The 13,671-nt window shown below is 36.5% G+C and overlaps 1 protein-coding gene across 3 annotated transcripts in view; it reads right to left on the reverse strand.

Moving 5' to 3' along the window:
• The window catches only part of LOC103467650 (metabotropic glutamate receptor 4-like), a 173,726-nt gene that overhangs the window by 15,116 nt on the left and 144,939 nt on the right, over window positions 1-13,671 (reverse strand). For all 3 annotated transcript variants that reach the window (XM_008414225.2, XM_008414224.2, XM_008414226.2), the window contains one exon: window positions 1,939-2,139. In XM_008414225.2, coding sequence (XP_008412447.1) covers window positions 1,939-2,139 — 201 coding nt within the window. The remainder of the gene's footprint in view (window positions 1-1,938; window positions 2,140-13,671) is intronic.

Here is a 13,671-nt window from a genome sequence, read left to right on the forward strand (position 1 = left end):
CAATCTGGCTGTTGGACAGCCAGTTGGAYGTCTCTCTTATCAAACTCTATTGTCAGCTGTCTTGCTGATTGAACAGATTGCTGGTCCAATTTCCTACACGACTGCTGTGTGTAACTGCAATGAGCTGCTGTGGCTGAAGAAATGCTACCATGTAGAGTTAGATCAGATGATATTGTTTAMATATCTCATTTGTTTGTATGGAAAGTAGATTTTTTTTATGAAGCCAAAAACAGCATGTCTTCAAAAGAAGTAAGGCTTRTTTTCTCAAAGTTATATTTGGAATTTCTAATGCAAAACATAATTYTTTTTAGCTTACCACCTGCAAAGACTGTGGAATTTGTTCCTTACCAGGCGGCAGACAATGGTTCTTGAAACTAAACGGGACTAGAATTGTTTTACCAGACCCAATATCTGTACATTTCCAATATAATTTCCAGTATTTTTATCATGTACTTTAGGTCATGTATCTCTGCCCGTCATCCAGAGGTCCCTCTCTGTAATGTTTATAGAGATGAATGTGCCCATCACTATGTAATCATTAGTGACTGAAGAGCAAATTTAAAGAAATGACAAAGCATYTGTTTTCCCTTCTGCTTGATCAMATGACCCTTTGCTCAACTGACATTAGCTTAACACGTGACAGCAGATACCAACACAGATGTAAACATTACCATGTTTTGCATATGACCTGTTGCTAATCTTGTTGAWTCGAGTGCCACCCTTTAAATATCACCTTTTGGTCTCTTTTGCTGAATATTAATCCATGAAGCTATGAAAATGACTCTGGGCACGTTCACAAAGGCCTYTTTTTATCTTGGAATACACATATTTTGGGCTTCTCTTTTTTGGAAATGATGGAGGGTGGCTTGTTGTCACGGCAAAGCWCTTTCTCTTTAGCCAACTGCTGAAGGGGTTGCCCAGATGCTTGAATGAGAAAGCACAGAATATGATGTGCATGGAAACTAAGCGGCACAGTTGTTACGCCCTTGATCTCTTCCAGTAATATTCTCCCCTTGGATAATAGGATGGGCTATTTGCAAGTAAGAGTCACCCACCAGAAAAAGACTTGCAATGTCTTTGTTCTTGAATCGAGCTAAATRCAACACCAATCTGCCWGCAARCATTCTTCCACTCACAAAGTTATGGGTCTATTCCAAAATATCCTGATGCCAGGATCTGCTTTAAAGCCCAGCGCATTAATGAAACTACTTGAGACTAGCACCACTTATAGCTTAGTACAATTGTTGGTTATCACCAAGGTTGAATACAGACTGGCTGACAAAAATTACTGCAGATCAGACAGAAATCCCCCTACAGCTTTTGTGTCAAAATACTGTATGTAGCAGGTGTCGTACCCTACAAAAGGTAGTTCTTTTTATTGCATATTTTGATACGTATGAAACCTCAAGTTCTTTGTCATCTGTAGCATTCAGCTCCAGCCTTAATAGATGAATAGCTGTCAGTTAAGTGTCTTCCCATTCTCATTTCTGTACAATTTGAACTCMGCTGCCAGSGCCCTTGAAGTCAGAAATCACTTGCGTGAGCAATTCCATGGTGACAAGATAAGGCAGGAAAATCTCACAAAGCAAAGTTTCTGCTTATCATCAGCTATGATAAAACATGCTCTTCTTCTGGTGATTGCTAAGATTCTTACAGATCTTTGCCTTTATGCTTGTTGGGAATAATTTACAGTCAGTGAAGACCAGTGGATCCTTATAAAACCCCTGAGTATGCATCTTGTGTGCACAGAAAAGTTMAAAAATGGGACACGYGGGATGGCTCAGATGCCAACAAACAAAAATGGGCTTTGTTAAAAAACCTTATATGTCTAATAATATTTTGGTCTAACTTACACATATAGCACAAGGCAGTAGCTTATAGTAAACGTTGTGTATGCAGTTTTAAATTTAACYTGTTAGAGGTAGCAGACATACATACCTGTAAAGTTGACATTGCGGATATACTTGAGAAGTAGCGTGCCATTGATGCTGTCCATTTTGGGGCAGAGGCCAACTTTTCCAGGACAGAGGTCTTTGTGCATATTATGGAGAGCATGAGCCATGGCATATACAGCATCTATAACGAATTGGACCTTCCCCTCCTGTTCGTAGGATGAATCTTTTCCAATCCGCTCGTGATCTTAAGAGAAAAACATCAACAACAACAAAAAAAACATAACACTTATTACAAATAAATGATGACTTTCATGCTGTTTTCTTTGCTAAGCCAAAAAACAAAGCTGGACTCTTTTTTTAAATAAAAGGAAAACATTTAGATCAAAATTGGACCTGAATATCAATGGATGTTCTGTGAACTAAACAATAGTTACTAGATGTGTAAAAATCAAGCAAATTATAACCCTTCAAGAAGTCTGATTACTCAATTGTAAAACCATTTTCCCTGCTGTTTTATGTTGAGACTGACATTGAATTGCATGCTAAAATAATTGCATGCTTTTTTTGCAACACATCAATCAGGAATACCACTGTACACATTCAAAGTGATCTTCCTTCAGAGCCTTTCTTGGTGTGGGTTGTCAGCCACTTGGACCCACACACTTTTACGCAGAAACACTTTATGTCTCTTAATATGTTTGTGCTGTCCAGTTAAAGCCCATGGCCATGTTTTATGATATCATGTAAGCCTGCTTGTAAAAGACTGATTCATGGTTTAAATGAAGTCATAAACTCTAGCTACAAATACTGTATTATCAGGAGTGTGAGATGACAGAGGTGCTCTTCTGTTGTTTATCTGATCTCTCTTTGTTTATCTCCATCAGGCCATGTGCCACCTTGAATCTATTAATCATCAGTGCAGAGCTTGACAGAGTGGCATGAGTGGAGAGGAAGACATCGTCAGACTGGCCTAATCATTCTTCACTATTAATGTAATTAGTTATGACAGGTGTATATTAATCATGGCTTGAGTTGTTTTAACGCTTTGGAAATGCATTACTCGTCAAGCAAGTTTTCAATTATCATCTTAATTCTCCTATTAACCACTGCTCTTCCACATGGGTTTATTCAATAGGTTTATTTAAATACTTTTCCTTCCCTTCCTTAATCAAGTTAAATGTGAAAACGAAAAAAAAATGTCTTTGGTTATGTATATTTTTTTCTGTTTCTTATTCTGGTAATGGTTTATCTTTAACAACATCATTGCTTCTAGTATTTAATTAATTCTAATACCTTATTTTCATTCATTGTTGAACTTTTGATGATGCAATATCAGCTAACTGTGGAAGCTCAAAGCAGTTTTGAGAAAATCTCTCTTTAAAGAACAGCAGCAGTGTTAATCTGATCAGAACTAATTCCTAGTAGAAGCTCTGTATTTGTCAAGAAATCTGATTTATGCTGCAAAGACAATCAAACGATGCACAAACCTTTAAACAATTCAAGGTTTATGACAGAAGATGTATATCCCCCCTTAAGAGTGTTTGCTTTTATGTATGCAAGTCTGTGCTCTAAAGCTTGACCAAGTTTTTGAAAATTTTAAATCTTGCAAGCAGGAAAGGGTAAAACCTTTCCACTCTTAATGAAGATGTTACATTTCATCAGAGGTTTAAAGTTTTATTTCTAACAGTGGTTCTTATAAATATATTGTAAAATAGTCTAGAAGCTATTAATACATTATACAGATTATACTGGAGTAAATAATTCATCACAGATAATTTTTTCTCTTGTTAGACCAGGACACCTTGTACAGGAAAATGTTCACTCTGCATTAATCCCTGGCAGTCAAATAAAAAAAAAAGGTTATGTATTTTTATGACAGGTTCCTGGTTTCAGCTTTACATTACACTTCAAAGTTGAATGATATTTTGTGTTGAATTATTAATAAATAAAGTATTACCTTCAAAATATTATAGATAAGCTCAGTGCTTCAAGAGTAAAAAGGGAAAAACTTGATGTATCGCTTATGTGGCTCATTTTTCACATATGTGACTTTTCTGCCTACTGTTACTTTCTTAATCTAATATCCTGAAATGCACTACAATATTTCGTCAAAATCCACAGCTAAAGTTTTATATGCTCAAATTGGTCAAGGAACATTTGGTAGAGGAAGAAAGTCCATCCATCCACTGTCTAAACCAACTTTTCTTTTTAACTGGTGGCCGTCTCCAGCGGTCATTGAGCAAGAGGGGAGGAAAAAAAAAGTGAAATGCTCCACAAGTGTAGAAGATTTATGTATAATAACATAAGTATAAATGTAAGAAATCATCCGGATAATAAATTCATATTCGAAGAAACAGGGCTTTCCCAAAAGATGAACATTTGCAGCGTTACATCATTTATCACGGAAGGTGAAACTGGGGCATCGTAAAATATGTATCGGTTAATACAAGTGACAATGTAAATTAGAAACAATGGTATGTTTCTTGAAAAGGCCAAAACCCCCAGCAGCTTGAGTAAATTAAAATTCTTGGCCAGTGAGAAAATGCTGCAAGCATATTTCACTGAAGCATGACTAAGTGTAGAACTCAGGCCACTAGATCAGTTGGTCATTTGCAGGCTAAAGAGTTCCAAGGATCAGGTTTGCCAAATATGTGTGGTCAAAGAGTTTAGAGTACAGTATCTACATGAAAACCTGTAATTTATTTATTTTTTCTCTATATTTTTTTTTCTAGGCATAAAAAAGCGATATTTTTAGGAGTAACAGCTGATTACAGTTTGAGTATTTTATTAAGCAAAACAATACTCTTCTGTTTACATTATTATATTGCAAGACGGGCTGCACGGTGGCGCAGTTGGTAGAGCTGTTGCCTTGCAGCAAGAAGGTTCTGGGTTCGATTCCCGGCCCCGGTCTTTCTGCATAGAGTTTGCATGTTCTCCCTGTGCATGCGTGGGTTTTCTCTGGGTACTCCAGTTTCCTCCCACAGTCCAAAAAGATGACTGTCAGGTTAATTGGTCTGTCTAAATTGCCCCTAGGTGTGAGTGGGTCTGTGCATGTTGTGTGTCTCTGTGTTGCTCTGCGACAGACTGGTGACCTGTCCAGGGTGACCCCGCCTTTCGCCCGAAACATTAGCTGGAGATGGGCACCAGCAACCCTCCTGACCCCACTAAGGGACAAGGGTGTAAAGAAAATGGATGGATGGATTTTGCAAGACATTGCAAAAAAAGCAACAACAAGAGAGTACATCAAGTTTTTCTATTAATTAAGCTTACCCTTGTTTCTACCTAGAACGCATTCAAAGAGCAGCAGAAGCAGCAACTTCTGTCTTGTATTTACGTCTGCAGAGTAATGCGCTCATGCATATAATTGAACTGTTGGGTATCCGTGTTTCGCCTGAACATAATGCACAGGCCTTGTTGTTATCTGCATAAAACAGAGGATCAGGAGTTTACTGATTTGGCATTTACAAGCATACAAATTCAAATAATGTGCAAGCTAAGGCTAAAATAAAAATCTGCTTGAAATAGCAATATAACATAGTTGTAGTATATTACTTTTATCCATTTACTGTAAAATCAAATATGTATTTTTAGCTGTCCTGGACAAAAATAATATTATCTTAATCTAGCTTTAGGGCTCAAATTTTAGTCACATAATTTGACTCTTACATCTGACAGAAGATTTTATCTTCTTCAAACTATAGTGCACTGTAGTATGGTTTTCAATTTCCTGTTTAACTTAGCATGTTCCTACAAGTTAGTCTCTGATTGGCTGAGCTGTCCATATGGCCACTCTTTTCACATGCTACAGACCTGTGCTGTGTTTGCAGAGTCAAAGAACCAAAATATATTACCATTCTATCCTGTGAATATAATGCTAATTCTCAGAAAGAAATCTAATGCATTTTTCATATCACGGTGGCTGTATTGTTGGAAGGTCAAATATTCATCCTTTCAACTAATAAGTAAACAGTGATGTGATTTGAAATAGCTTAAACAAGTTTAATATATATATATATATATATATATATATATATATGTGTTGTAGATTCGTACACCATATATTAAAATGGTTTCAAAATCAGCCTGAGTGAAGCAGTGGTTCTTCAGTAATTTCCCTCATGAATGCTGCACCGTAAATGTTTACTGCCAAGACCTTTCAGTATAAATCTATATACCTGACTTGAGTGAGGTGATGATACAAGGTTTTCTACACACTGGCTGCCCTCCACACTTCCTGTTCATATAAATCCACAGCATGTACACTGCAGAATATTGAAAAGATCACCTGGGAGCTTGGGCAGTTGTCAAGAACAGTGTGTTTATGCACTGAGGTCAGACAAGCAAAGTCAGTACATATTACCCTGGTATGCTGAGCATCTTACTGAGTCCTGCTGCGGCCACCAGATCTTATGGAAATGTACATTTGCAGTTCGGAAAATTTTGGAAGCGGAATCTGTGATAATGGCTGGCAGGAATGTTTAGCGTTTTGACTGAATTACTTTAGGTGAAACAGGTGCCTTATGTTTTTCTCGAACGCCATGGAGCAAAATTCATTTGTAAAAATTCAAACCAATTTTCCAAGTAATTTGACACAGGCAGTTTTTTTAACTTATGGAAGCTGGTACAGGGACATCATCTCACATTAAACTATTGTTGCTTTTTCAGGACTGAACATATTCACTTGCAAAATTGTGAAGAGGCAAGCTTAAACCACTTATTTAAATACATCTGATGTGTCACAGTGTTATGCTTTGGTGTCGCCTCAAAGGCAAAGATAAGGGCAGACAGAGTGTAGTGGAAAAAATTGATTTAATGATGAAAGTGTTAACTTACTGATCACGAATACCAATGCATAGGAGCGACAGAATATTGGAAGAGTTCAGCAGTGAGTCAATGAAATCAAAAAGCTAAAATACTGTGGAGAAGTGATTGTTGCATGGAATCCAGGTGAGTACAATAATCAGAATGCAGAACAGCTGGAGAGAACCTAAGCAGGGAACTGGGGGAAGGCAGGATAGTTAATAGAGGAGCAGAGCTGTATCTGAACCCATACACAAATGAACAATAGGAAAAAATCTAACAAAAACGAGCTTTGAGGGATAGACTGAATAAGACAAAAGGATTGCAGAGAAACTAATTAACACAAAGGGAGGAAAACTAAGAAACTCTATCCAAATGAGCCAATATGGAGACCAAACTGCCACCCAAATCTGACATTTTCATGGCAATCTGAACTAAACTAGCCAATTCTGATCTTTTCAAACTTGAAAAAAATCCAATTTGTGCCATTTCATTATGTGACATAAAACTGGATACGTTTCCAATATTGAAAGCATCTGCAGTCTGAACAGTCATGTCGCATTTTATCCGACTTTGACATTACTGACATGAAACATTCATCGTAACTATTTCAATATATTCTTTGGAAGCCACAAGGAACTAAAAAAAAAATGTATTTTTTTTCTAAATAATTTTGAGCTGTTATATCAATTAAAAACTTWAAAAAAAACAGCATCTCAAGAGAAACTACCATTGCTCAGATAAAGTGTTACATTTTTCCACAGTGGAATTAAGAGCACTGTGCAGGCAGACATTTATCTGCTTCTGTTAGCCTTGATGACTCATGTTAGCAGGGATTCAAGTCAACAGTGACTCAAGGTTTGTTTCACTCAAACCGTGTCTGTCAACAAAAGCTGGTGGACCTTCACAAGACTGTCATTTTTACCACAGCCTGGTGCATATTAAACATGTCATTAAAGAAGAAGCTGCAAGAAAATACTGGCATCCTCAGCGCTGTGCTCATTCTTTTAGAAATATACAGTTTGTATTTAGGATGTAAAAATTAAATAGAAATATTTCTGCAATGTTATTTTGAAGAATTGTATAAGTTCTTTGACAGTTTTAAGGAACATGTTTATATCAGTTAGGATCATTAGTGAAAAAAGCTCATTTGTATTGCATTTGTGTCACTGATGATTTCTGACTTCTCAAATATAGAAAATTAGATTTTTCCAAAGAAAAGCAAAAGTTTTTTTCAAACAATCTCTATATTTTGCGTGATAAAATCCTCTGATATTTTTAGAATAAAGGCATCAAACAGTTAACTGTTTAAGATATTGGTCAAAGCTATCATTTAATCTGAAGTCTATGATTTACGTTTCTTTCTACAATAAACAGTCATTTAACAATGTGAAATTGGAAGTTTGCATCATAATTTAACCTAGTGGGGGCAATCAGGGATCAGCGATAGGATCTTGATGGGTGTGTAGGAAAACATTGTCAAACATCTACAAACAGAAATGTTTTACAAGGACACACAAATGAGAAATTAAATTAAAAGTGATACAATAAAGGAAAGAACAAACAAAAGAAGACGTGTTTCAATACATCTAGCTTATAAAACTTTACCAGGCTGTACTGGAGGCTTCTTCCTGTTAAAGTATAAAAAAGACTGAATGAAATTAACTGTTCACTGCTGCTTACTTGGTCAACTACTCATCAAATTCCAGGTAAGTCATTAAACTTAACCTAGAAATGACATGGAACTCATGTGAAAGTTCCATGAAAGTTCCAGGAAAATACCTGGTTTTCTCTTTCAGCTAACCCTSAAGGTCCAAAAAGTACCTGCTAGACTCTGGGTAGGTAAAACAATAAAACAGTCATTAAAGTTCCAGTAAAGTCCCTTTGTAATATCAATCTTATTGCCACCATAAATGTATGAATCATTGTTTGTTGGTCTGCTGTCACATGTTTGTGCCCGTTTCAAGTGTCGGCCTTATAGGTCTTTAGTTATAATAAGCATATTTTATTTTTGGTGCATTTGCAGGTTGTTGTTTTTTTATCACTGCTGTGTGTTAAGTCTTTCCAGCTTCAACATCATACTTTAAAACTGCACAGCAAATTTAACAAGACACTGCAAGACTTAAATCTGTTGTTCATCTCTTGCAAATTTTCTAAGAAGAATCATTTAAAAACTTCTAACCTAAAGGCATCTTGCAAAAGTGAATTAGTTTATTAATTTAAAATGTCCCACAGGTGAATGTTCAATTTCCTGGCAAACTTTCTAGGCCCTTCAAAATAAATTATCTGACCCAAAGTTGGTCTTAAAGGAACAAGACATTGCACATGGATACTGCTGGTAAGCATACTCCATTGTGATTAATACACTAATATAAAGCTATGCTGTTAAACATAGTACTGAGTGTGAGTACTGAGTGAAGAAGATTGTAAAAATGTTTCAGTTTGACATGCAGAAGAAAAATACCGTCTTACTTTTGTCATCTGCAATGGAAAATCAAAAAAAATGTGTTGATTTATGAAATTAGCTAAAGAAAGACTCAATAAGTTTTGAAAATCTCCAACTTTTAGGAGAGAACAATTATTGACTGAGTCAAAAGCTTGTGAAGTGGATGACATTATATTATGCAGGTGATACCTGATTGAGCGGCCCTACTTGACTGAATTCACCAAAATTTGCATATCACTTTTGAACTACTCAAGCTGCTCAGTTCAAAGTGTTTCTGTAGGCCATGAGCAGGGGCGGATCTAGCGGGGTGGCAGGGACRAGAGCCTCGCCACCCCTGTTGCCACCCCAGCTAGCGACAATGAATTCAATAAATAGTTATGGCAAATCGGACATTAAGCGCATGAAACTCTTTTTYCCCCGACAACATATAATGCAACACAATGTAACCTGACAACCACTGCTGAGTAGCGGGAAGTGTGAGAGAAGGACATAGMGCGAGGCAGCAGCATTGATAGATGTATATGTTACTGGACTGGACATTAAGTGATTTATCGCAAGTCACTCATGCGCCATTTCTGTCCATTGAGTCAGGAATATCGGTGGTCAGGAAAATACTACAATCACGCAAATAATCACGCAAATAATCAGAACAACGGACGCAATGTTTAGCAGTTAATTTAACCATAGATAATGGTAATGAGGGCTTCTGATTTCACAGGTGAGGAAAACGTTTTGATTTAAAGAAAACATTGAACAAGTGAGCAGTGGGTCAGTTATACTAGCCTAACTGTTGTTAGCCTGCTACTGACTTTGATAACCTTAGCATGTGCTGCGCAGTTCGGTGTGTTTTGGTTCCGTTAGCACTAAAACAGGCCAACCCGCCCACCACGTCCTCAGTAGAGCAGCTGTTTAAATCAGCTAATCAACCGCCGCTCTGCTCAGGCGAAAACTTAATAATCCAAATATAGACATTAAGCCTGACAACATAATGTAACAGACTGGATGTTCTGTTTTAGTGTTTTTGCTACTTTTTTGTGTGGGAAATGTTTGTTTTTTGGTGTTGATTCCCCTGATTGGTAATCTCTGCTCTATGTGCTCCTTGAGCTGTTGTTTGTCGGTTGCCATGGCAACGGGTCCGCGTAAAGCGACACAGTGAGTAAAGGCAGAGTAAAGGTTGTTGGAGCTATTTTTTCTTTATTTCTTTATCCATTTGAATTTTGTTACTTTATTATTAAATTTCTATTTTTTGTATTATTTACAGAGTTTATTTGTAGGTTGATAATTGTTGATTTTATTTATTTTTTTGTTTTATTATTTTCTTATTTATTTTCAAAATTTAGACAGGAAGTAATGTGGGTCAGTCCACTTTCTATAAGTGCAGCGGCCTGGTGAAGGACCAACAGGCATTTGAGTTTGGGGCCGATGGTTTTTAAGAGTGGTAGCATGAGAACAAATGAAAGTTTGATGTCTGTAATTGTTTKGTGAAAGAGGAAAATAAATCACCAAGAACAATCAATAAGTTTGGACATTGAACCTTGTTTTGCCTGTGTCGAGAATCATGACCCCAGTGCCTCAGTAGTGGCTTGGTGGAACTTTTATTGGATGTTTGGCTTTGCAAACAGTCAGAAGTGGTTCTGTTTGGTTCTTCACCTGTTTATCAGCTTTATTGTACCTTTTTTGTGGCGCACTGCAGCCGCTGCACTTCCTAAAGACAAGCGACAAAAACTGAGCTAATCCCCTGTGTTCTAAAAACATGGTGATAGTTATAACATTTGTCAAACTACAGCTCCTACAGCATATTTAAAATAAAACGACTGACCAATATAAGTAGATATTTGCCCTTTCTTGTATCTTGACAGAACTAACAGAAACTAAACTGTTTATAGATTTATATCATGGAGAATTTATCAAACATCATTTTCTAATCTTTATTTTAAGTCGTATTTAATGGATATGTCGAATAACAAATGATGGCGCTACTAATATTTTTGTGACAGATTTCTCCTTGTCCTGTATTGGGATAAAATGGTTTTCTGGACACAATGCATTTCAATTGATATGCGTGTCAGTAATGCATATCAATTAGCAGGAGTATGAAAGACGTGAAAATAATTAACTATACTACATTAAGAAATTGTATTTAAGCCTCGGTGCTACATGAAGCTCATTTTGAAACAATGCAAGTTAAAAACAATATTTCGTACTGTTTTTAATATGAACTATTGAAAACAATATTATATATTGTTATATATACTGCCACCCCTGAAAAAGTCCCTGCCACCCTCTTACCACCCCATAAATATTTTTTCTAGATCTGCCCCTGGCCATGAGATGTACAAGATAAGCTAAATTACAATAGCATTACAGTGATAAGACAGTCACCCTAAAAATAAGAGCAGTGACATGAAAAAAACTAAAGAAATCTGAAAATGAAAAAGATGCAGAGTTAAACAGTGACATCATTTAAATAAAATAGGTGTACAGATGAAGACAACTGAATGTGATGACAGGAATTTTAAAGTCTAAGTTTGTCAAGGTTTCTAGATAGTCAGAAATGATGAAATCCGATTCATTCCAACAGTCACTGTGACAAGGCAACATAACAAGGTTTAAAGTTGGGAAAAAATAGGTTCAGGCCTTTGTACTAGTTACAGTCTATGAGCGCAGTGACCTGCAGGATGGAGGATAAAATGTAGATCTATTGCACAAGTCCAGTCCTAAAAGGAAAGCTGGGAGATACATTAAGATGTGAATTATACATCTCCACTGCTTTTTCTTCACACAATGATGCACTTTATTCCCTGGCTTAGAAGAGGCAACAACCTATATGATATAAAAGTTACCTGTAAAGTGAATCTGTAACTGTAAAGCTCCAATATAAAAATGAAAAAGCAATAATATTTGTTCACCCATTTCACTTTGCTATTAATATTATATATCCTGACAATTTGTACTTTACAATTTCGGAAATATGCTCAATAAACACCAAAAGTTCAAAACGCAAAAATTCTGAATGGTGAATTTTAGGAATTGAGGTACAACGCTGTCCTGTCTTGCATTGTTTTGAATCATATACCAACCAGAATTTATGTGCCCTGACGGAGGGGGGAAGAAGAAATTACTGTGCTTTCAAACAGAACAAAGCAGAATAGAGGAAGAGAACTTGCAAAGAGCTCTGAGAGGAATCATTGTACCCTTTGCTCTTAAAATTTTATTATGCCCAGAAGGCTTCTCAGAGGAAGAAAAGGGCAGCAGCAATTTAGCTCAAGAGCAGCCACCATGGCTACTGATAAATACAAAAATCATTCACAAATTAAGTGTTCTCCTGATAGTAAAGGGTTGCTGAAGGTATTACTTTGTGTTGGTCATTGGACACAACATTGTGAAGCAAGTTGACAATCCAATATTAAGCTTTTGTTCACTTGCTACTAATTAGTGGAAATAATGATTGGTTAATCCTTAAAAATATAGAGAAAGCTACTCTGACCTGCATAAAATTTTTTGTTATTATTGACTGAAAGACTTCATTAGCAGTGACGGAGAAGACTCTTGCAGGGCAACTTTTTTGCAGGTCACATTTTCATTCTAGACTGAGCATCCCAAACCTTTGTGCAAGAAAGCCGTAGGCAATTTTTATGTATTTTTTTCTGTCCATGTTGAAAGTTCTGGTTCCTTTGGAGACAATACAAGAATGCATTATTTGTTTCCACACAGTTTACTCAGACAAAAAATGATTATAGTTAAAAGTTTCTGCACGCAGTAAAAATCTATTTGCACATTTCATTTTTAAAGTGACAAGTTTATGAGATATTTTATATCAGCCCACTTTGCAAGACCTAGAGGTTCAATACATTTCCAAATACACAGCTTCCAGTTTGGTCCAGACTTTATTCAAATAAGTGAAATTCACCTCCAGCCATAATTCAAGTAAAGGAGTATTCTGAAGAAAGGCCCCTGAGTGGCATTCGGATGAGAGACGCCTCTAATCATAGTTAGCAATAAATTTGTGACATGTTGAGGTCTGTGCTACTGTGCTTGACACAGTGAAGAAATTGGAGTAAAATTTTATGGGTTTTGAGAAGCAGCTGTGTCCATGTTTTATTGTTTTTTGTGCAGCTAATGGATGTTATAATCCATGTCTAGCAGCAGCTATTGGGCTGTTGCACTACATCAATTTTCATTTTGGGATCCTAAAGCTAACTTTAAGGTACACAAAATCATGTTTTGCATACATTTGATGAGCTTGTATGATGATATACACAACTGTGTAATTTCGATTGTGGTTCACTTTATGAACAACATCAATGTTTTTCATAAACAGTAGTGATGGATGTTTGTGTTTCTGTTGATCTGTCGCTTTGCTCGATCATTCTTTCCCCCAGGAAGAATCCAGAAAGCCCTAGATTTGGCATGAACGTGCAAAATCGAGGGATAGAAAAGCAGTAGGGCAGGAGGGTTAAATGGGATCACGACCTTAATCTTCTGGAGGGAATTCTTAGTGTTGGTCTTGGTTGTAAACACATCAAATGC

The sequence above is a fragment of the Poecilia reticulata genome, linkage group LG7 (genome assembly GCF_000633615.1).
Source record: "Poecilia reticulata strain Guanapo linkage group LG7, Guppy_female_1.0+MT, whole genome shotgun sequence".
Taxonomy (NCBI): domain Eukaryota; kingdom Metazoa; phylum Chordata; class Actinopteri; order Cyprinodontiformes; family Poeciliidae; genus Poecilia; species Poecilia reticulata.